The following is a 25464-nucleotide window of genomic DNA, read 5'->3' as shown; positions in this document are numbered from 1 at the left end:
TAATCTAGCTCAAGTAGCATAGTGATATTTATTATTCATGTGTTATTGTAACTCAGCATACCATATGAGTAATCTTTTAAAGCTTGCCAAAAGAACCAATGTTAATTGCGTACAATAGAATGTATTTGCTGCTGGAAGTATCACACCATAATTATATTCCATTTCTGTCTGACAAGTAATATAATACTAAAAGAAAATTAGTCCTGGGTTTTTTTTCTGATATGTAAAATTATTCATAGTACTTTTCAAGTAGTGTACATGGCAGTAAGTTTTTGAACTACAGGAATTAATCAATGATAAAAATAATTCCTATGTTATTAAACAAACAAAAGGTACTAAACCTAGATAGCACAAATGAAATAAACAGTGCAAAGTTATGTACTTCCTTAAGTATTTAAATTGCACAAAACAAGTTGATTTAATACACCTAATCCAATGAAAATAAAGTGATTTGTACAGTCGGTGGCTAAATCCAAAGTCTTTTTTAGCCCTTATTATCAGTCAATGGGAATTTTGGCTGAGTAAGGCACTGCATGATTAAGCTGTAGGTTGTCAATAATAATAGTTACAATGGAAATGAAGTAACAACCCTGCGTAGGCCTGCTGAACTGAATTCTGGGACGTAAAGAGCTAGAAGCAGAATCCTAACCTATCCACTAGAGATAAAGGAGTAACTCCACTAGCTGGTAGCTATAGTAGACTGCTATCCTCTTATGTGGATACAACTAGAAGAGGCCAAAGACCCAGGCTTTGCTAGTGTGGGTTTCAACGACTACTAACAAAAAAACCATATATAATGCAAACTAAATATCTACAGAAGTTTAATGGTTTCACTTTTGAACCTTTCTTGCTTGTGTAATGTTTCTTTGGGTTACTCAAAGGTAATGTCAGTTTCCCAGAAACTCTTGACACCATGCCAAAATTCCTTGTCATAAGAAATATTCAAAAATAATTATTTATAAGTCTCCACTCCTAAAAATGTACACTCCTCCATGTAGCAAACTAGAATTTATTTTATTTATTTTCTTGGAAAACCCTTCAAATATTGGCTTTAGCTTAAACCAACTCATATTGTAGTACTTATCCATAGCCAACTGATGTCTCTAGCATACCAGTTCACTGCTACATAAGAATTAAGGGTGGGATTTTCAAAACTGCTTATCAATGGTATAACTATGCCGCTGTTGAAGGCATTGGCAAAACTCCAGTTTAACTTAAATAGGAGCAGAGATAGGCCAACACTGAGAGATTTTGAAAATCCCATCCTATGTCTCATATTTTGTTTATTGTCATCACAGGTCCCCTGCAGAGATGCTCATTCTGTGAATCTCTTGAGACAGCAGAGTATGCAAAACAATAAAGGGAACAATCACCCATCCGTAAGCACAGGTGCTTCTTATATGAGACATCCTCTCACTGCCCAGCCAGTGAGACAGTCTAGTCCCCTGCAGGGAGTTAAGTACTGACCGCATTCAGCAAAGTGCTGAGCACCCTAAACTTTCATGCATGTTAACTGAAATAGGTGACTGATGGGACTTCCCACAGGGTGCTCAGTACTTCACAAGGGCTAAGCCTCAATTCTTCACAGTAGCTAACATGCTGAAGATGTGCACGTAATTTCCATTGTGGTTTCCATCATTAATTTTCTTTACAAAGTTCTTCTCTCCTGTGCTGAAAACTTTTTGTTATTCACAGTTTAGGACTGTCAACAGAGGCATCCAGAGCAGCAATTGCTGATTAAACTGGTTTAGGTTAGTTACAATTTCTTAACTATTACCAAATCTTCACCCTGTTAAATTCTTTTCCCTCTCTTCCCCAACTCCCCATGAGGCTCTGAGACTTCTTTCCAGTAACTGCCCCCCTCACCCTATATTGAAGCCAGCAGTGGAAGCTTGGTACCATGCAGATCATATTAGAAGCAGGCAAAGCACTACTCAGAGGTGTCTCAACCTAGATTGTAGTCAATTGGACTTGAAGGTACTCAGCATATTTCAGGAGGAGGTCCACACTTTACAGCATCAGGCCTTAAGAGAAAATTCTCTTTTATCTTCACTGACCCTGTCAAAGAAATGACAGATCTAGTCATAAGAACAGCCATACTGGGTCTACTCCTGAGGGCATTCTGCACCCAAAAAATTCTGTGCACAATATTTTAAAATTCCGTAAAATTCTGCAAATTTTATTTGTCAAATAAATATGGAGGCTCCAGCATGGTACTGGGGAGCACATACCACTGGCTGCACAGAGGTGGGAGATCACTGTGTCTCCCCTCCCTGGGACATGGACTCAGCAGTGAGACTGCACCCAACCCTGACACAGCGCAAAGACCGGACCTGTCCCAGAAACATCCCAGGGCCCTGCCCCTCCATGCCAGGTGCACCAAGTGTGGCAGACAGGCTCAGCAAGGCAGGATCCAAATATGGAGGGGCTTATTCGGGGTGGGAGGATCCAGGTGTGATGTGAGAGGGTTCTGTGGAGGCCAATCTGGGTGTGGGCGGCTCAGTGGGGCATCTGGGTGCACAGGGGATCTGGATGCACAGGGGCTTGTTTGGGGGTTCAGGGTGCAATGGTAATGGGACTCTGCAAGGGGGCCCAGGTGAAGGTGGTGGAGGATCTGGATGTGGAGCATTCAGGGGGGGCAGATGCTGGAGAACTGGAGCTCAGTGAGGTAGGTATCCACGTGCAGCTGGTTGGGGCTCGGTGGGGTGGAGATCTGGGTGTGGGTGGCTCGTCGGCATGGTCCAGGTGCAGGGGGAGAGGGGCTTATCGAGGGGGGTTCTCAGTCCAGGGGAGTAAGGCTCAGCGGGAGGCTCTGGGTATGAGGGGTTCTGGATGCCTGGCGGTTGGGCGGATGGAGGAGCAGCTCCCTGTAAAGGGATCCCTCCCCCTGCAGCTGAGAAGCAATGGATGCAGGAAGCCTGGGGGACTGGGGAGTTTGTAGAGCTTCCTGCAGCCGGGGGAGAAATCTGGAGGTGGGTTTGACCTGGCCCTGGATAATGTGCAGGGGAAGAAGAAGTCCCGTCTTCCCCAGCCCAACCTAGCCTAGCCTAGCCTAACCGCTGAGCTCAGCGCAGGGTAAGAACCACCAGCCGGGTTTTCCCCAGTGCCACCTCCTGTCCCACAGTGATTTACCTCTCTGCCAGCTGCTCCGGGCACACGAAACGTACTGCTGCGGAGGGTCGCATGATCACTCTTGTGACTTCCCTTTGCTTCCCTGTCAGAAAATCATTTTTCTGTGCGGAAGCAAAGAAATCTGTGGGGAACATAAATTCTGTGCATGCGCCGTGGCGCAGAATTCCCCGAGGAGTATGGGTCAGACCAAAGGTCCATCTAGCCCAGTATCCTGTCTTCCGACAGTGGCCAATGCCTGGTGCCCCAGAGGGAATAAACAGAACAGGTAATCATCAAGTGATTCCTTCCCTGTCACCCATTCCCAGCTTCTGGCAAGCAGAGGCTAGGGACAGCATCCCGGCCCATCCTGGCTAATAGCAACTGATGGACCTATCCTTCATGAACATATCTAGTTCTTTTTTTTTCTTCTTCTTCTTCTTCTTCTTCTTTTTAAGAACCCTGTTGTAGTCACATATTGCCTTTCCTGCTTCTCCCCTGGAATGAGAGTTTCTTCATCAGGGCTGTATTTAACAGTTCAGGTAACTGGTTTGACTTCGTTGGGTGAACAGCAGGGTGACCATATGTCCCGTTTTGGCTGGGACAGTCCCTTTTTGTTAAGCCCTGATCATCAGTTGGCAAGAGAAAACTGGACAAATGCAGGTTTTCAAAAAAAGTAGGGTGTGACCCCTAGCAGGTTGTGGAGGAACATGAGGGAGGGAGAGTGGCTCGGGCCAGGCCAGCCCCGTGTGGGCAGGTGGCAGAGGGTTTTGGTCCGGCTCTGCATGCAGCGGATGGAAGCGGGGCCTTGGGCTGGCCCTGCATGGGCGGGCAGCAGGGTGAGTCTCGTGGTGATCCCACATGTGGGGGAGATGGAGGGATCTCAGGCTGGCCCTGCGTGGGAAGGAGGCCGGGAGACCTCCTGCCAGCCCCGTGCATTGTGCCATTTTCCCTTTGGGAAAATGTGGTCACTCTAGTGAACAGTGTTCTGCCATTCTTTACCTGCCTTGACGCAATTGTCAGAACTGAAAATCTTCACTTAGAACAAATGTAGTCAGGACCGGAAGGCCAAGGATACAAAATGTAGTATGACGGGATAAGAGGTGAACAGAAAGGGTGCTGTATCCCAAATATTTTTAATGTTGGCACAGAGGAATAAGATACTGTAAGGAATGTCCCCAGCATTTTGCATCCATTGTTAGACCCGCTTGATATAATCTCTCTGGCGTCTGGTAATGTCACTGGGTATTGCTTTAAATGAACGGATGATCATTTTAAAGTAATTTGGTATTCACTGTAATAATGTTCATGATGAACTAAATGGTTGTTAATTGGTATGGTCGTATTAATAGGAAATTCATTCTAATTCAGCATTAATTAATATATTGTTACTTTAAACTGTTTCTCATTTATTTATGAGTCACCGAGAAAGGGGGGAAGAATGCTTCACTAAACACGCTCCACCAAAACAAGTAAATAATTGAGATTCATTTCCCAGGAATGATACTATTTTCATAATTAGAATTGTCAGAAATGCAAGTTTGTTTTTAAGATTATTGGCCTGGCTAGACATTTATCATAGTAAATTAGATTCAGTATCTGTGTCTATCTCTATGTGCACCAGTGTCCTGATAATTAGGCAGTGATTTGTAAAACATGCAAATGGTTTCAATAATTGCTTGAGACTGACTCTAAGACTCCAAAATAATAAGGTTGTTTTTTAAAATATTACTCAGACCACTCCTCCACCAAATGCTACACAATCCCATACACATTGTGAGTAAACTAGAAACAAAACTACATCATAGTCATAGTCAAGATGTACAGAGTCATATTACAGTATATCCATTTTCCTTTCTTTTTTTAGTTTTCTGTCATGGAAAATTGATTTGTTTCTGCAGAATGAGAGAGAGAAGAGAGAAATAAATCCTGATCTTCTTTTCAAATCTCATGTGCCAACTTTGAACCTGGAACAAATTTTTCCCTTTTTCTCTTTTATAGGTAGGATAGAAATCCGAGGTTATAATGGAACTGCAGTCAGAGCCAGACCCATAACTGTGGTGGCTTTCTCTGGTGGTATTGTAAACCTGAAGGAATAACAGGAACTTACAAGTAATGCCAGGAAATGAATTGTCCTGCTGGAAGGCAGTAACTCAGGCTCCCATGCTGCCATAAGTTTATTCCATCACTCTCTAAAGTGATTAAAGCAGACTTAAAATGTTAGCATCAGCAGCACCTTTACCACAAGTAAAGGCTTCCACTCAGGAAGGAGGAATTTGACTGAGATCTCTCTCCTTAAGGTTAAATTGACTAGTCACAGAGTTTTTGTAAATTATATCCTGCTGCTTCCCACCCACAGGGCATTAATTTTTGTTTATAGGTTACTTAATCATATGAAGTTGCAGAAAATTGTTTATGGAAGAGTCTGAGAGTAAAGTATATTGAAGCAGTGTTACTGAGATACTTTATAAGAATGGAACATCCATTTGTCAATAGCAGTATACTCTCAAACTTTATCCTCACTCAGCACCAGTGCAGAGAAGAAAAGCCTAGGAGGCATCAACTTTAAAGTAAAATCTGAGGAGGTTGGGTTGTAGGAGGGGGCTCTGGGCTGGGGCTGAGGGGTTCGGAGTGCGGGAGGGGGTGCAGGTTCCGGCTCGGGGTGTGGACTCTGGGGTGGAACCAGGGATGAGGGATTTGGGGCGAAGGAGGGGGCTCCAGGCTGGGGCAGGAGGTTGGGTGCAAGGGCGGGGGGGGTGCAGGTTCTAGGAGGTAATTTGCGTGTGGGAGGGGACTCCAGGCTGGACCAGGGCGTAGGGGTGTGGGAGGGGGTTTGGGGTGCAGCATCCCGGCGGCGCTTACCAAGGCTCCCAGGAAGCAGCCACTAGGTCCCTGCAGCCCCTAGATGCATGGGTGGGCAGGAAAGTGCCACACATTGCCCTCCCGCTGGCAGGCGCTCCCCCCGCAGATCCCATTGGTCATGGTTCCCGGCCAATGGGAGCTGCGGAGCCAGCCATCAGGGCAGGGGCAGCACATGAAGCCTTCCTAGCTGTCAAACTTTTGTACTGGTGACCCCTTTCACATAGCAAGCCTCTGAGTGTGACCCCCCCTTATAAATTAAAAACACTTTAAAATACATTTAACACCATTATAAAAGCAGGGTTTGGGGTGGAGGCTGACAATGCATGACCCCCCGCCCCATGTAATAACCTCACGACCCCCTGAGGATCCCGACCCCAGTTTGAGAACCCCTGGTTTAGGGGCTGCAGGACCTGGTGGCCACTTCTGGCAGCCGCTTCTGGGAGCCACGCGGAGCTAGGGCAGGCAGGGAGCCTTCCTTAGCCCCGGGCTGCCGCTGCGCCGCCGACTGGACTTCTAACAGCTCAGTTGGTAGTGCCGACCGGAGCTGCCAGGGTCCCTTTCTGACTAGGCGTTTCAGTCGATAACTGGATGCCTGGCAACCCTATCTCCCAAGAGGCGCTCCGCAGGGTTAGGATCAGCACCAGTAGGAGCAGAGCTCTGTTCAGAGTCACAGGCAGAGAAAAGTCCATGTGTTCGTGCTGTTAGCTGTGAAGGTTAAGAGCTGCTAGTCGGGACCATAGAACAAGGAGTCGAGAATCTGTACAAACAGGAAGTAAAGTCAGTCTTGCATTCACTGCAGCTGGGTTTTTGTCATCTGTTACACCAGTTCAGGGTGCTCTCCGTTCCCTGGGAGCCATGCATGGGCCTAGCTCTGCTCCAAAATGAGGAGTAGCGGGTGGGATAGGAGGAAGGGCCGCGGATACACAGATTCTGTAGATGCCCACTTTGAGGGGGCTCTGTGCCAGTTGTGCTGGGTGTTTCTATAGTTTTCCTTCACTTAGGTCGTTGGTGAAAACAGCTACAAATATTGTAGCCAAAGAAGTGTACAGAGTGTTCAGAGATGTGATTACACTGTGTACTTCAGGCTGCTTGCAGCTTGGGGCAGGAAAAGACCTGTCAGTCACTGGCAGCAGGGCAGTCCCTGGCTCCCAGAAGTTCCCTTGTTTTTTCTGCCTCCATGCCAGGAAGCAGGCATTTTGGCCAGTCCTCCCGGTTCCAGAGCTTTTCTGAGGAAAAGTCCAAACTTTATTTCACATTTATGAGTGACTAACAATCTGGTTCAAGAACGTGTCCATCCAATTCCCAGCTGTGTCCTAGGGCTGCATTGGCCTTTTGTGGAGATTGACCTGCTCAGCTCCTTTTCCCCTTTCTGAGGCATTTGCCATACCCTTGCGGACGTTGCGGGGAGAGCTAGGCCAAGAAAAGCTAGGGGCAAAAGGGAGGGGCTGTCTCCTGCTTCACCCCCTTTTTGAATGTCTCACTGGGGAGCCTGGCTGGCTCTGTGAGGACAATGCGGCTTCCCTTCTCACAGCCCAGTCTGGATAGGGTTGATCAGCTCCCTTTCCCCAGGCAGGAAGGCAGCCAGGCGGGACTGGAAAAGCTGGCTCCCCAGGACCGCACAAAAGATAGCAAGGAGAGAGCTGCAGTGACACTGCTTTTTTCTTTCTGTTTGATGAGACTGTGGCGCTTGGGCAGGAGCAGTGCCAATCTCAGGGCAGAGAAGTCTTGTCTCCTGCATTCAGATCTACTAGGCAGCCATGTGGCCATTAATACATACATTCTGCATACTGGCCATCCAGTCTTTAGCTAGCGCCATTTTTTGGCAGAATTCTTCTCCACGATTTAGTGCCCAAGGGAAGATGGAGGCTATATGGTATCCTTCTTTTTTAATTCTTCGGATGATACTGCTTCCCACGCTGGAGAAACTGCTATGAAAATGCCATTGAACAGATCTGTGGACCTTAGCACAAAGAAGAATATGCAAATGTGCTCACATGAAGGTGGAGGGTTTTTTTGTTTTGTTTTTTGGAGTAATAAAGTCCACACATCCTACCCGCCCTGGAGACAAACAAATCATCCAGAATAGAGATGGCATTCAAAGATTTGGATGTGTCAACCTGTGGAACTCCTTGCCTGAAGAAGTTGTGAAGGCTATCACAGGGTTTAAAAGAGAACTGGAGGTTAAGCCCATTAATGGCTGTTAGCCAGGATGGTAAGGGATGGTGTCCCGAGCCTCTGTTTGTCAGAGGGTGGAGATGGATGGCAGGAGAGAGATCACTTGATCATTACCTGTTAGGTTCACTCCCTCTGGGGCACCTGGCATTGGCCACTGTCGGTAGACAGGATACTGGGCTGGATGGACCTTTGGTCTAACCCAGTATGGCCATTCTTATGTTCTTATGTTTCAGTAGAAAGAATTTCCTATTCTCTGTAGTAGGAGAAATTGTGTTTTTTCCCTAAAAGTATGGTTAATGCCTCTGTACTTAGGAAAATAGGTTTGATTTAACTTGGCTGAGGAAGCCTTCTCAAAGAGGGGCACTTCAGAGAGCCGGACATTTCCCTGCTGTTAGTGACTGACAGGTCTGGTTTTGCCCCCAAGCTGCAAACAGGCTGATGTACCTGCTTAATGGATCTGTGGACCTTATTAATCAAAGAAAGGAAATTTTCATGTAAGTACAGATACACTTTTGTATTATCAATCCTCCATAACTCAGCTACTTCTCATCAGAAAAACTTCTCACCAGAAAACTCTTAAGATACTTCTCCTGGAGGCCTATTTCTCTGCCAACTTTTTTTTTTCTTTTATCTCCAAGCATTTGAATATTAGAGCTGTTTTTAAAAGCAATTTTGTTTTTAAACAAAGGAAGGTATATTTTTTTCACTCTTCTATCATTTGAAAAAGGGTAAATTGTTTTTGCTGTACTGCACCAAAAGTAGAAAATCATCTTTAGGCAAAGACCAGACCTGAAAAATTTCAACCCACTAGGTGAAAGGTTGTGTAAATTATGAGAAACTGAAAATGGGGAGTTATAGTGGAAAGCCTAAGTAGGGTTTGCAGAATCTGTCCATTCAGCGGAGTTATAACTAGCATTCTAGCTGTAATAAGAAATCCAACTATTCATTTAATGGAGCAGTAACAGTAAACAGCCTCTAGATCTGCATAGAAATATCTCTTCTACGATCTGTGGTATCAATACACATGTGCAGCTGTGCACAGGAGAAGTAGGCAGCAGCAGATATATTTACACAGACATAATGTACTGTATAAATAGTAAAATCCAAATATAGGAGTATAAAGTGATGGATTGATTTACAAAATCGGTTCCTTGAAATAGTCTGGATTGTAAAATCCTGTACCAACAGTTTGTGTTTCTAGCTCTTACAAAAATCTGAAAACATCAGTAATTAGCAGCTGAAGTAAAAGATTAGAGGTAAAGGATGTGCGTTACATTGATGAGTTCTATATTGAGTCCTATTCACTCTACAAATGAGATGCTAAAATTATAGCTCTATATTAAGTATTGTGGCACTTGTTGATGCCGCTGTTGTTAAGGGTCAGACTTTCCATTAGGAGAGCTGATTTTTCTGGGATTTATAAAGGCCATTTGACATTCCATTGGGGCTGACATTTTGTGTGTAACTTGCCAAACCAGGTATGTATTTTCCTAAAAACAAATGTTGTAGATGGAGCCAAAACATGCAGATAGGAAACTTCAAGTGCTGTTAACGGTTTCATTTTAAAAGGCCAGTTGTTGGCAGTCACTTGGTCTTCGTGCTAAATTTAGCTATCTGTTTTAAATTTAAAACGGCAAAATAAAATCATTTTGATTAGCAGCTAATACGTTGGTAAGTATGGGTTTTATTAAGAGTGTGAACACCACCACTTTAGGTGAAATCTTGGCCGCACTGCAGTCATGTGGAGGTGCTCCAGGAGGTAAATGTTACAAGGAGCCTCTCCCCCAACCTCTGTGCACAGCACATAATGAAACTGTGAAGTTATGAGAAGTTTAAGAACCCTCCGCGGCTAGAGCCACTCCTTTCACCGTGTAGGGGGTAGAACCATAACCTAGCTCTCGTTCCCCACTCACCAGCTGAACTGGCCTGGCATGGATGAGACTGTTTGCTGAATCTCTCCAAGAGTGCATGACTATGGCTTATAACTCTACCCCTTTGGCTTATAACCCAGTCCTGGTAACATTAACATTGTAGGGTCTATTATTACTGTTTATAGAGTGTTGGTATACATGGCACATAGAGGAAATGATTATAAATCCATGAGAGCATGAAGTCTACAGGTGGGAAGAGACTAAACCAGGATAATGCAATACTCAGAATTGGGTATGCTCATTGAAACCAAACTGCTTCATAAAGGTTTCTTGTAGGACAGGGGGATGGAGCTCGATACCCATTAATTGGGAGGCTACTATAAGCATCAAGGGGGTGGCACGAAAGAAGGTAGGAAATCTCCTGTGTCAGCTTGGCCCATTGCACCCCAGGTATAGGTAGGCGGAAGATAAGAAGCAGAGATGTGAAAAGTGCTGGGGGGTGGTAGGATAGAGGAGGACATAAGGGAAGTGATGTAGACAGTGTTGAGTTATTGCTTCACACATAAGGAGGCCCACTGAACAGAATGGGAAAGTGAGTGTAGAGATTTAAAAAATGAGATGACTTTGTCTGGACAGTGGAGAGGAAACTCATCTTGGCAGCTGCATGTTAGTTTGACTCAAGGATGGCCAGGTGACAAAGGCCAGTTGCCCCGGCTTACTCTGTGATCTCTAATGCATGTGGGCATGCAGAAATATAATTATAGTATTGAAGGAGCTATGAAATGCAAGTGCCACTTTAAAATCCTTTTAGATTTTTTTTTATTGCCACCATATGGCATGTTGTTAATTGAAAAGCAGCTGATGTCTCTCTTGCATTGTTGTTGGCATCCTAACACCCCAAAAGAGGACGCACTTCTGTGTGATAGGCAAAATGACTAATATAGAGACAGTAAAATGTGTAAATTAGTTTGGAATAAATTTGGATGAAGGGTTCTATAAAAATGCAACAGTTTTTGAGATAGTGGGGCCATCCTAATATTGATATGCTTTACAGAACACTGCCTATTCACGCTTGATTTTCAAGTCCGACTGCATCTTTAGAGTCTTATAATCAGAAGAAAATACTCAATTTTACCTGTCTTCCCAATTTTATCTTATTTGAAAACCAGACTGGGTCTGTGTCAGTGGGCAGACTGCTAAATAGAAGGTGCTAATCAACCACAAACTAAAAATAGGCATATGATAGGCTACACCACAAGTAGCTGGTATTATGACATATGGAAAAATTTAACATACTTAGTTTTATGATACTCTAGGCAGCCAAGAAAAAGATTAGACTAAAGAAGCTATAATAGTATGCAGGTGGAAAATGAGACTATAAAGAACTGAACCAAAATGAAAAAAACAAAATGTAAAAAGATAAAATAGGAAAATTGCAGGAGAGGAAAATAAGACATTGAAGGAATTCAGTAGGAGAAACCTGATGAAAAGGGGGCTAAATTCAGATTAATATTCTGGAGGATTTTGTGTTCAGTATCTGCCAAAAACACTGTGGTGTTTTCTCTGAAAGCAAATTTATTAAAGAAGAAAACAACAAAAACACAACACCATCATGTGGCTAACTCTAAAGTGCTTTAAAATAATATTGTCAAGAAGAAGCCCCACATTGGAAAAAAAAGCCCAGGTCACTGAAAAAATTTCCTCTCCTTTTACTTGAGAAGCCACTAATGTAGAAAAATAGATTCCAAAAATGAAATGAAAATATTGTCAAAAGATTTGAATCCACCACAGGAACATTTAAAGGGACACTATCAACTTGAAGTTCAGTTGTTTAAAAGAAAACCGAATCAAATTGTTTTATCAATTGCAATTGTCCCTGATTCCCCAGGCAGTTTTTCTGGTTTACAATCACGTTTTCCTATTTTCCTCTTTTAAAATCATTTTCTTTCCCATCTTGTTTTGCTAAAGACCGAAACAAACAAGAGGGGGAACTGATTAGCTATGTGGGGGAAACAGTGAAACTGACTATGCACAAATATCCAAGATAAACAAACTGGAAAAGAGAGAATTTTTTTTTCTATTTTTGCTCTAGTCATGAAGTTATTGTTTTATTCAGTCTTTCTTACTATTAGTGGTGGAAGTGCAATTTTAAGTTGATAGTGTCCCTTTTAAAATTAAGGGGGGTCAGAATTTTAGTGCTGGCTTTTTTTAAAGGGGTGCACTTTCAAGCCAGCATATAATTGCATCCACATTTTTGCAAAAGCAGTGAATTGTGGGCACTGATATTACCAGTTAAACATCTTCTCAGGAGGCCACGTTGAGGATGTGTCCATTTTCCCATTCTATTAAGCCTTTTGTGACTGTGCTTTAAATGCAGGAAACAGCATAGTGTCTATTTAATATGTGCTGTATACAGTATTTGTGTTTTGAAAGCCCCAATTGAAGTCTTTGGGAATCTAGTTAGAGAGAATTACTAATTCTAATACGTATGACTTCCATGATCCCATCAGGATAGTGAGAGCAAATCCTTTGGTGATACTGGTCTGCTCCTGATACTGAGAGGGGAAAAATATTCCCTCTGGGGGTTGTTTGTATAGGCACTTCCCTCAGGTGTGCTACTGCGCTCCATTTGGGATAGTTATTGGCATTCATTAGATAAGAAGTGCTGCAACAAGATATTACAAAATTAACATTTCAGCACAGCCGAGGGTACCAAATTGTTTAGAGGACCTGCAGTAACACCATATGTCTGTGCATGCAGTCAGTTTGTCATTTTAAGGGGGACAAATTAAAAATAAATATCAAGCAAAGAAATGTAATTTGTCTGCACATTCCTTTAATAAATTAACAAGCTTTTAAAAATCATCACAAGTCGGATGGCTCATATTGACCATTGTTTACTTTATTGTTAACTCTATTGTATATCTTAAAACTTGAATATAAAGTGTCTTTTCCTGTCAGTTTTCTTTTTTTTGATTTGACAGTCATCAATTCCCCTGCCTCTTGCATTGAATCAAATTTAAATCAACATGACTGGACTTTATTTTAATAATTACTTTGACAGATATTTTAAAAATGAAATGGACACTACAGTGTTTGCAAGACTCTATACTGTAAATCTGTAAAATGGGTATAACAATTACCTGTCTCTAAAGGTGGAGGTGGTAGGCTTAGTTAACTAATCTTTGTAAAGTAGTAGCATGTTGATGTAGTTTTTATCGTGCTCCAACTACTTCTGTCTGAATTTTTATTGACCTTATACACATGCTCTGAGCATAAAGCGCTTTAAATTATTTGGCTGAAAGGTTATGTATAAATATAAAGTAACGATAGAAGTATTATCACACTAGATTGCACCACAATTTTTTGCTTCCAAAGTTTTAAAAGCTTTACTTTTAACAGGAAGTACACATTTGAGCATGTTTTGTGCATGTTGAAGTGCATTGCCCATAATTAAATGTGCATTTTCAATCAAAATCAAAACTTTTAGACCTTTAAAGACAGCTAAATGGATTCGCTTCTCAGAGGACACAATCCAAAATGGCAGCTACGATTTCATAGACCTGGAAAACCCTGATGTTTTTCTTTATGGGGCTGAGGCACTTTTAAGATACTGATACTGCATGTAATGCTCTTTGATATTAAAGGCAACATAGATAGTGGAAAAAATGGTGTGGTACCTTTTTTAGTTTATTTAAGGTGTATAAAGAAGGTCTGAAAAGTAGTGTGGGCTTTTTTTGTTGTTTTTAACGTAGAAATATCAGGCTCTACCTGTCTTGTTTGCTGGAGGTTTCCCTAAGGGAGCAGGGAAATAGAGAGAGAATTTTATTGAAGGCAAGGGTGTTGACTCTTTAACAAAGATATTTTTCTTCCAAACTGTATATGCAGTTTTTGAGTGGAATAGAGGTTAACAAAAAAACCCAAACACAGAACAAAGCATTTGAAAAGTTCTGAACAAGCAATTACCTTTGGCTCTTCAATTACTCAGTACTTCTTGTCATAATCTTACTAGTTTTCCAGTTCTCCATAGAGTATTGTTGGGGGAAAAAACAGGCAAGGCAAAACCAGAAATTCTCATATAAAAACAAGCAGGAAAAAAAAATTTCATTTAAAAAAAAAAAAAATATTGTCAGGCCCACTTCTACATCAGAAAGAAGCAAAGAGCAATTCAAACCCCAATTTTATTTTCTCATATTTTGCAGGTCACCCTTTAAACATTTTGATTTATGCCTGCTATTATAGATGGCATTACAGCAGTGCACATGCTATAGTTGTTTGATATTTTGGTCATACCAGTGGAATACAAGAACATAATTAGGCCATTGCTTGTGCAAACTGGCACGGTTCCTCCAACTTCAACGGAACTGCGCTGATTTACTCCAAGCAAGGGCATGGCCCATTAGTTGGGGAGCTTATGCCACATAAGTAGTAGCTGTGCTTTAATATTGATTTCTAGCAACAAAGGCTAAATAATATTACAAATATAATCAATTCCCTAGTACTTTTCTGTCTTTGTCACTGTTGTGTTGCCCTGGATACAGATTAGCAAACTTTAAAAGATTTTGCAACAGATCCTCAGCTGATGCAAATCTGCATAGCTTCCCTGAAGTCAATGGAGCTTGGTTTGATTCAGTTAGATTCAGTTAAGGGTCGAAAACATTTGAATATTTCCTCCTGGCCCTGGCTGAGGCACATAAGCAGGGCAGCATGAGGAAAGCTTGCATTGCTGCTGCTCATGCTTTCTGAAACCTGTTCTGTGACTGAAGAGAGGAGTTTGATCCCTAGGGCAGTCAACCTGGCACCTCTTACGAGTTCTCAGTTCCCCTTAAAAATTGTTTAAAAGAAAAAAAGAGCCAAAATTTAATACAAGCTGCTCTCTGTGTCCCCACTCTGCAGATGCACTCAGAGATGTCCTTACTATGTTTTGTTTTCAAACAGGAAAAGCCAACAACAATGTACAATGGGACGAGGACTCCGTAGAATACATGCCTGCCAACCCAGTCAGGATCGCATTTGTCTTGGTTGTTCATGGCAGAGCTTCTCGGCAGCTCCAACGCATGTTTAAGGCTATTTACCATAAAGACCATTTCTATTACATTCATGTTGACAAGGTAATATATCACTGGTTATAAATTGCCTGTCTCACCATTTGTCAATCTGTCCATCTTTGTCACCTTCTCCAACATTCTTTTTATCTCTGCTGCGTACGGTATGTATCACTTTTTGTTTTTCCATCTATTTTATGTTTTATGCCCGACTGTATTTTTTGTTTTTAAATCTTTCCATTTGTGACTGCCTTCATTTCTCCTTGTGTCTACGGTATCTGTTCATGTCTGACTGTCCTATGTTTTGTAGCGATAACTGATAAATCACTGTAGGCTCTGATGCACATTTAAAGTGGAATCAGTACTGCCTGGGGGAGATCAAAGAGAATAAAACAAAGGGGGCTCCTGACACTTTGAAATTAGCTTGCACTGAAGGTAGGGATGTGTTCTTCAGTACCTCTTAGTGGGGAAATGGCTAGCAATTGTTGAGTTTTGTTGGGAGTATATTTGCTAGATAAATTACCAGATCCCAGATACCATTCACAGTTCTTAATGTATTTTAATCAGTTTTACTTACCATTAAACTGACTGCAGGCCAAAATCAACTGATCTGAAAAAGCTTGGGTTTTAAGCCGTTCAGTTGGTTAGAGAAGACGAGCGGGAGGAGCCTTTCATAGTATTTTTTTTCCTAGTCTGCTGAACATTTTACTTTCTTTCCCTGTAAAGCGATCCAATTACCTACACCGGAAAGTGCTCCAGTTTGCTAGCCAGTATCCGAATGTGAGAGTCACCCCTTGGCGAATGGCAACTATCTGGGGAGGAGCGAGTCTTCTGTCCACCTATCTACAGAGTATGAGGGATTTAATTGAGATGAATGACTGGCCCTGGGATTTCTTCATTAATCTTAGTGCTGCCGACTATCCTATCAGGTATGGTGACCCCTTTTTAAAATGTGTATTTTTCCCTCATAAATGAACAATGGACTTTTAATGAGACATAGGCCAAAATTTCTGTACTCTGATGCAAGAAGCAGAGGAACATTCAATCGGGCAGTTTCATCAGTCCCTAGCAGTAAGCTCAGTGCTGTAGCTTCTCCCTATCTCAAAAAGAAAAACGTACTTCATTGTCACTGGGTCCAGCATCAGCACTTTTGCTACCGAGGCAATGGCATCACAAGCACAAAAACACTGTGTGCGCACATTGGTTTCATGCTTGGGACTGCCTGTAGCTAGGTGGCTCAGTAGTGTTGATTCTTCAATTTGTGAACCTCAAACTTGAAGAGAATTATCCCACCCAGAGCTCTGGAAAGCAGTTTGCTACAGCTGAACTTCGTGTTTCAAGAAATTTGGAAGATATGCATATAGATAGATTCCATCAGAGAAATGTTGTGGTATTTCTTTTTTGGTGCTTTTACTGCGCAGGATAATGATAACAGAAGTGACAAATAAGTTGCTGGATCTCATATATATCTTCAGCACTAACTGTTGCTTGAATAACTTCATTCAGATGGGTTTCAGAATAGCAGCCGTGTTAGTCTGTATCCGCAAAAAGAAAAGGAGGACTTGTGACACCTTAGAGACTAACAAATTTATTTGAGCATAAGCTTTCGTGAGCTACAGCTCACTTCATCGGATGCATTCAGTGGAAAATACAGCGGGGAGAGTTATATACACAGAGAACATGAAACAATGGGTGTTACCATACACACTGTAACGAGAGTGGTCACTTAAGGTGAGCTATTACCAGCAGGAGAGAAAAAAAACCTTTTGTAGTGATAATCAAGGTGGGCCATTTCCAGCAGTTGACAAGAATGTGTGAGGAACAGTGGGGGGGGGGGGGAATAAACATGAGGAAATAGTTTTACTTTGTGTAATGACCCATCCACTCCCAGTCTTTATTCAAGCCTAAATTAATTGTATCCAGTTTGCAAATTAATTCCAATTCAGCTGTCTCTCATTGGAGTCTGTTTTTGAAGTGTTTTTGTTGAAGAATTGCCACTTTTAGGTCTGTAATCGAGTGACCAAAGAGATTGAAGTGTTCTCCGACTGGTTTTTGAATGTTATAATTCTTGATGTCTGGTTTGTGTCCATTTATTCTTTTACGTAGAGACTGTCCAGTTTGGCCAATGTACATGGCAGAGGGGCATTGCTAGCACATGATGGCATATATCACATTGGTAGGTGTGCAGGTGAACGAGCCTCTGATAGTGTGTTTGATGTGATTAGGCCCTATGATGGTGTCCCCTGAATAGATATGTGGACACAGTTGGCAGCGGGCTTTGTTGCAAGGATAGGTTCCTGGGTTAGTGGTTCTGCTGTGTGGTGTGTGGTTGCTGGTGAGTATTTGCTTCAGGTTGGGGGGCTGTCTGTACACAGAAGTTCACGGATCACCACATGACCAGGCTTGTGATTATTCTAAGTGAAACTATAGTCTCTCTGGAGTTACGGAACTCGTGCCCCAAAGCTGCATTCAATAAGGTTTGCTAAACTGTGCATAAGTACATTCTCAGTTTAAAAAAAAAATCATCTAAATGTGCTTAAACAGTTATTTTTAGGCTGCAAAAATTATGAAGAACAGAAAATTCTCCTTTTGACTTTTACTCCCTACCATGTCGAAAGGAATTAAGAAAGGGGAAGTGGCTTTGTTGGGTCATTTTTCTAACATGTGATTATGCCGTAAAGCGTTCCTGAGAATACTAGCATCTCATATTCCATTTGCTCTGTCATAGTCTTTCATCTCAAAAGCTTCCACAGCACCTCACAAATTATGAGCCAAACCCTGAATTCCTTACTCAAAAACTCTCCTTCAAGTTATGTTTGAAGTTGGTGGAAGTTTTTGCCTAAGTAAAGATATAGTAAAAACTGAATAAGGGCTTCAGGATTTGGGTACCATACATATCCATTACCAGTGAAATGCAGCCAGCTCTGTGGACGTGTACAGCAGCCAGGAAAATAACTTGAAAGAGTAAGAACATTAGAGAGTGTGTCTGTGGTCTGAATGCAGGAATTTGAAATAGGAGCTCCAGATTTTTAATATTGGATGATTGAGACCCTTTCTGTAGCCTTGGGAAAGTCTCTTAAGAAATATGACTCATCATTCCAGCTGTCAAGTGGAGACAGTAATGATCACCTACCTGCATCCCTCACTTAGTCGTTTGGGAGGACTAAATTGTTTCTTCGTCTAGAGTACTTTCAAGACAAGGAGAGCTATACTGATCCCAAGCAGTAGTGTAATGGAATGCACAACACACCAATGGTGAGCGGAGATGGTAGGAGAAATATGGTCCAAGGACACTCTTTACAGGGTGGCAGATTCTAGGCACCAGGATAGGGATTGGTCTGATACTAGGTGCTAGAGCTCTGAAAGTACAGTGTAACTAGTCCAGAGTTATTCTAATAGCTGCATCTTGTTAGCTCTAAGCATGATATATGAAGGAATGGGCAGAGGAACTAAACTAGAATTTTACGGTGACATCATGTCTCAAAAGTCTGCACTGGGGCATCTATTGTGAGACTGAGGCCATGATCGGTAACGTTCTGTACTATAATTAGTGCCCTCTGGGGTAAGTTAAAATAGAGAGCCAAACTTGGCTGGTAATTTATAAACATGGCCATAAATTGTCCCATAATGTATAGCTGAGACTTTGGCCAGCCCTATCTTAATAGAGTCACAATTATAATACAGTGTTTAACGTTTTTTTCAATAAAAAGAAAAGGAGTACTTGTGGCACCTTAGAGACTAACCAATTTATTTGAGTATAAGCTTTCGTGAGCTACAGCTCACTTCATCGGATGCATGAAGTGAGCTGTAGCTCACGAAAGCTTATACTCAAATAAATTGGTTAGTCTCTAAGGTGCCACAAGTACTCCTTTTCTTTTTGTGAATACAGACTAACACGGCTGTTACTCTGAAACCTGTTTTTTTCAATAGCCCTAAAGAAGTGCAGTTAGAGCGTAGACATTACAACACATTTTTCTTCCCAGCCATGGAAATGATCCTTAAGTTCCACTTCTCTGTTGTTTTGAAATTGCATCTGGGTTCCCAACTGTCGGTCATTGGTCGGAAGTGCACACTTCCCATTTCTGTCAAAATACTCTAATTTCAGAATTTATGCAAACATGTCAATCATCTAGAAGCTGCACTTCAAAGAACACTTTTTATTTTTAAATGCTGTTTCTTTAATAACGGAGATATCGGTGCAGTTAAAAGAAATTCAAATACATACTTTTATCATTATAAACCCTGTAAAATGTTATCCCATCAAAAATGTATGCAAATATACGAATATGCAATATTCATTTTCAAAGTGGAGATGAATTGGTGTTCTTCACAATCTTTAGGAAGACATTTCTTCCATGGTTGTGTACCATGTAGGAAGCTGCTTATTATTCCAAGCAATAACAAGGAAAGGATTCGTTTTTGGGGTTTTTTTTCTTTCCTTCAGATGCCATACTGTGATTTGCCAGCTAATAGACTAAAAGCAGTTTACACTTGTTACTCTGGTTAGTTATATTGAAATTGTTTTGTTAGGTTTCCCAGCATAAGAACATATGAATTTTGTGGATTAATATATTTTATCCAGGCAGCTTCATATTAAGCTTTCACTTCCCATCTGTCATCCCATCTGTTACACTGAAACCCTTACTCCTTCTCTTCTGATTGATGACACTAAGCCAACCTTGTGAGACAGCACAACACATGCCATAGAGCAGGGTCAGCACTAATCTATATTGTGAAGCCCAAATCTCTCTGACGAGTTGCCTGGTGTGTTCATGGGTTACATTACAGTTGCAAACATCTCTGTCTCATTTATCCTCACAAGAATCATCCAGATGTGGGTATTGAAAATTATTAGAGGCATGAGAAGATACCGCAGGAGAGGTCAATGAGAAGACTGGGACTGTTCAATTTAGAGAAGTGACAAGTAATAGGGAACATAATATATATGTGTACAATAATGAATGGGCTAGAGAAGGTAAACCAGGTGTTCCTACTAACCCTTTCTCACATGCTAATCCTTAGACCAGTGGTTCCCAAACTTGTTCCGCCGCTTGTGCAGGGAAAGCCCCTGGCGGGCCAGGCTGGTTTGTTTACCTGCCGCATCCGCAGGTTCGGCCAATTGTGGCTCCAGGCCAATGGGAGCTGCTGGAAGTGGCGTGGGCCAAGGGTCGTACTGGCTGCCGCTTCCAGCAGCTCCCATTGGCCTGGAGCAGCGAACCGCGGCCACTTGGAGCCGCGATCGGCCGAACCTGCGGACGCAGCAGGTAAACAAACCGTCCCGGCCCGCCAGGGGCTTTCCCTGCACAAGCGGTGGAACAAGTTTGGGAACCACTGGCTTAGACTATAAGCTCTTGGGGCAGGGACTGTCTTTGTACAATACCCAGCACAACAGGATCCTGGACCATGACTGGGACTCCTGAATGCTATCGCAGTGCAAGTCATAATAATGAATACAGTACAACAAAGAAACATTTAGCCAAATTCATAAGCAAAACACTTTCCTTTAATCACTAGGCAATTGACAATTTTAGGTCCTACATGAAATGATTGGTTAGTGTCCGATTCTCAGCAGCATGGACCAGCATTATAACTGGCTCCCTTGTTAACATCTTAAGTGCCAAACTCAGAGATTAATTGCCAGGAAACTGTACTACACACTCACCCATAGAAGTGGTCCTTTCAGGGAAGGAGGGGTCAGTGTGGGGAACCTGTAATTGCCTCTCCTTGCAATGCAGGTTTTGTATGAGTAGAGGACATCAGTCTTCAGAGAGATCCCTTTCAAAACAACTTCGTTCACTCAGAAATAAAAGAAACCAACACACACACACAATCAGGGGCAAGAAATGCCACCCTTCTATTTAAAAAAAAAATTATGTGTATAGTGCTTGTCACAATATGACCACGGTCCCTGTTTGGGCCCCCTATCACCACTGTAATACAAAAAGTAAATAATACTATGTGAATATCTGCATTTAGTGTAAGGACATTGCCATATCTTGCATGAGGAGACCATATCTGCCTTTGGGAAAGCAATTAGGGTTATTGATTCTATTCAGGAGTTCAGCTCAGACTTCTACCATGTGGAATAGTCTCCAGAGTGGAGTGATAGGATCCCAGTGCATTTTAAAAGTTGCCTGGGAGAAAATATAGAGAGTGATCCTGATACAATAGATGCTGAAGTCAATGGAATTTATTAGATTACCAATACTCCCCGAATCCGACTCATAAAGTAGGGACCAATCCTGCACTGGCTGGGGATGGTCTAGTGTATGCCCTCTTTTATTCTCAATATCTTTAATTCTATGGTATGTTGTCCTCATTCCTTTGTGCGCTACTCATATTCATGTCAAGGGGTAAGGCCCAATGTTATCAAGAAATGTAACCAAGCACTTAATAAAAAAAATCTAAGAATGTTGCTTAAAATTATTTAGTATTTTGATATATTGTTCATAATTAACAAGTATTTGCAACTTTTATCCAAGGATATAAAGCGCTTTACAAACATTAATGAAGCTTCCACAAAACTGTATAGTACGAAAACCTACATCATAGATGGGTAAACATACACAGAAGTTAAATGGTTCTCCCAAGTGCAAACAACTACTTAGCATGAAATAAGGAGTCCTGGTTCTCCTTAAATGAAACTTAAAACAACATGGCTTTGAGAAAAGTCATTATTTAGAATTCTTCTCATTTCTGAGCAACCAGTTGAAGTAACCTTTTGGGAACGATATACAAAACACACTGGTTGACAAATAAGGTCCTTGAAAACTGAGCAGAAAAGTGTTTGCTGGGGTGGAGAAGTCTGGGCAGTCTTTTGATTTTCAGGTCTGTTGGCAGTTGGAAATAATTTTAACCCAAGAGAAATTCAGCCTTTAGGGAAGCATTGCATCATTCTTTCCAGTTATCTTTCAGGTGAGAGAACAGTCAGAGTGAATAGTAGGATCCTTGTTTCGGCCATTCGGCCAGATTCATCCCACGTGGAAACACCAGTGACTTCAATTTTATTGAAATGACATCAGAGATTATTTTTGTTCATTCTGCCCAACTAGCCATCATGTGCTGAGATATCTGAAAGTTTCAGCCATTTGGGTTGTAAACAGTTTCTCCTGGGCATTTGACCAAATGACAGAAACGTTCAGGTATTTGACCAAATGACTAAAAATGAGAACTAGGTTTTAAACAGGTCGATTAAATCACTAAAGGCACAAACCAGACTCCAAGCTGCCAGAGTTGCTTCAAGGAAAGCTCTAAAATCTTCAGGGTGTTCAGCATGCAGGACTTAAACTAACAGAAGATTGGTCCAAATCAGAAATAAAATAAAAAACAGAGAGGGCCTACTCACAGGGTATGCTGGCTCTTTAAGGGAGGTTCCCAGTCCAGCCCTGCCCTGTTTGTGGTTCACCCCCAAAACAAGATACTCTACGACTAGTAGTTCCTGGTGCTGATAGGAACTGTAGGTTTTGCAGCATGGAATGCTGGGAAGGGAAGCTGTGTGTAAAAACTACCTTTTATGCATTGTGAACAGAGACTTGAGGGGCATAGGCCCTGGTGGTTTGGTTTCTCCAGTCAAAGGGCCCATTAGGAACTTTGGAAGAGCCTGGGAAGAGGTCTAGAGGTATAGCCATAGAGCTGTGTAAAGTATCCCAAGGAACGGGAGGTGTGTGGCTAGAAATCCAGGGTCCCAAGAGGGAAATTAAAGGTCTCTAATAGAACATAATAGAACAGGACGTAGCCCTGTGGGGTAATAAAGTGGGACTAGTTTTTGGATGAAGCAGACAGTTGTTCTGTTATTTAGGGCTCCACAGATGTAGATCATGGAAGAGAATGTGAGACCCACAATGTCTCTGAAAGGGCACCAAAGACAGTGTTATGCCCCAGTAGGGGAAGAGACTGACAGATCCTTGAGGGAGGGCTCTGACCATGGGAAGAGACTGAGTGAAGGGTTTGGCCTTTTGGTTTTGTTTTGCATTTTCATTTCACTGGAAGTGGGCAGGAGGGGCTGAACTTCCAGTGTGATTGTTCAACTACCTAGCCAAGGAGAGAAAATGAGGTATTGCCACATCTCCACCATGAGGTAAACCCACTGTTACTGGAGCAACTGTGGCCCAAGTGCCATTAGCTGTTATATTTCAGCTTCTCTCTGAAGCATTTACATCTTTTGGTTTTGCACTTCTTGGGCACCGTGCAGTTTGGAGATGGATGGCTGTCAAACAGAACTTTTCTCTAAGATTCAGCCCCTGCTGCTGGCACACTGGACCAAGTGCAGGCAATGTTTTGGTATTCTCCAAACCCTTCTTTAGAACAATATCCTTAAATGAAACACTGATAGGTAATATCAATACATCTAGATGGAAGTATAGAACTGGTAGCATTGCAATAGACCAATGGTTTTCAACCTGTGGTCCCCGGATCCCTGGGGATCTGCAGACTATTATCTAAGGGGTCCACGAAAGGTTGTCGTTACCATAGAACAGTGGTTTTCAACCAGGGTTTCGCAGACTATATCTAAGATTTAAAAAGGGGTCCACACCTCCATTCAACATTTTTTAGGGGTCCGCAGATGAAAAAAGGTTAAAAACCACTGCAATAGAACATTTGTTTAGATGCTAGTGCCTAAGGTTTTTTTTATCTCTACATAGCTGCTGACACTGTTTGCTCAGAATATCTTTATCAGACAAGCCAGACATCAACCACTCTTAATTCTTCACAGGGAAGCTTTTATTTTATGTCCAAAAAGAACTTTATCTGTATTTTTTTTCTTAAACCTGCATTCTGTTAGAATTTCAAATGTGTGCTTCTTTCTTAAACCTCTGAAACAGCCTCCTCACCTCCCCCCAGTTCAACAGCTATGTACTTTTGTTTGTACGTGTTTTTTGTTTTGTTTTTAAACTGTCTTCTGGCTCCACGTGCCCTAATCTGTCAGAGCAAACAATGAGGCATTTAACATTCTGAAATGCTTGTTTTCGCACATACTGTTCACAAGGGTTTGGAAGATGCGTTGACAGGAGTATGGCTTTACCAGTTTTGCTTGTGTCTGGTGCTAAAGTAAACTTTCTTCAGCTTTGTATCTTTTCAAAGCTGAAAGGATACAGCAGCCGTAGCCAGGGTTTTGTTTTCTCTCCCTTCACCCTCTGCCCCCTTGGGTTGAAGGTTGTAAGACCGTTTCTGTTTTCAGAGGAGTGCAGCACCTGCAGCTCCTATCAGGACTTGGTGGGTGCTCAGCAACTCTGAAAACCAAACCTCAGGAACCTAAAGTTCAGCATCAGAAAACTGATGCACCCTAAATTAGAGGCCGTTTTTGGAAATCTGACCTTGATGGCTTTAGGGATATATTGATAAAGCACATTTTTAAAATAGCAGCACTACTCAAAGCACCCTTGTAATTGCAGTACTTCCTTGGCAGTACATCATCTTGTTGATTGCGGTGCTAAATGCTCAGCCCTTCATCCTCTTCCTCTATCAATTCCATCATCCAAGCCAGCGTCTGAGACCACTCATCTGGCAAGCTTGGCAGAGGAAGGTCCCAGATGCCAAGCTTTACAGTTTAATGGGCACTGCAGCATCTGAGTACTTGGTTGGCTTCCTGATGGGCTGCTATCTTTTCTCTCCTCTTGCTTGGCTCCGTGGCTGTTTACCTGGGGGGGGTTCCCCATTGAAATGCCGAAGGGCTGTCATCTGGGTACTATTTGCCTTTTGGATGCCTTTTATTTATGACTGAGAAAAAATCAGATTTATAAAGAAGTATAAAATACTAGTCTTCACTGGATCCTTACCAAAAATCCAGTTTTGTATACATAAAAAAGTAATAATTCTGCAGTGATTGACAGTAATGGACCCTAAACACTACCGTAACATTTTTTTTTTTTAGGCTTTAGTATTTTGGACCCCTTCATAGAATACATTAGTATTTTTGTAAGGATAGTTCATTCTTCTAGGCTAAAAAAGGATGAGTGGGATTTCACAGGCTGTATTTCCTTCAGAGCTTTAGGGCTTTTTATTAAACCCACGCCTTTACTTACTGTGGCACCCAAATTCTCCTTTCTTTCCATGAAAGTAGCTTCAGTGAGGTTTCCTGAGTGTAACTGGTAACAGGACTTGGCCCTTATTCTTCATACTCACTGATCATGCAGAGAGGTCCACAGGCACTGACTCTTATTCCCATGTGGGATCCCAGGGAAGCCTTGATTGTAAAACTGTCTGTGTGAATCTTCCTTTGTTTCACTTCTTTAAATTAAAGCGGTCCTCAGAGGGAGCTACCAACAAATGGGCATACAGAGCTTACTGTATTTTTGTGAACAGGACTTTGTCTGTATTTGAAATTACTCTTTAGGAAGTTCAATAAAATCATTAATGAATTAAAAAAATGACATTGAAGAAGAAAATGATCTTATTGTGGTATT

The 25464-nt window shown here is 42.0% G+C and overlaps 1 protein-coding gene across 1 annotated transcript in view; it reads left to right on the top strand.

Moving 5' to 3' along the window:
- The window catches only part of XYLT1 (xylosyltransferase 1), a 310150-nt gene that overhangs the window by 194021 nt on the left and 90665 nt on the right, over positions 1-25464 (top strand). The window contains exons 4-5 of the mRNA XM_007064382.4: positions 14955-15127; positions 15788-15990. Of these exons, the coding sequence (XP_007064444.2) occupies positions 14955-15127; positions 15788-15990 (376 nt within the window). The remainder of the gene's footprint in view (positions 1-14954; positions 15128-15787; positions 15991-25464) is intronic.

This window comes from Chelonia mydas, chromosome 10 (assembly GCF_015237465.2).
Source record: "Chelonia mydas isolate rCheMyd1 chromosome 10, rCheMyd1.pri.v2, whole genome shotgun sequence".
NCBI classification, from domain to species: domain Eukaryota; kingdom Metazoa; phylum Chordata; order Testudines; family Cheloniidae; genus Chelonia; species Chelonia mydas.
The sequence above is the reverse complement of the archived record's forward strand: the minus strand, read 5'-3'. Positions and strand labels throughout refer to the sequence as shown.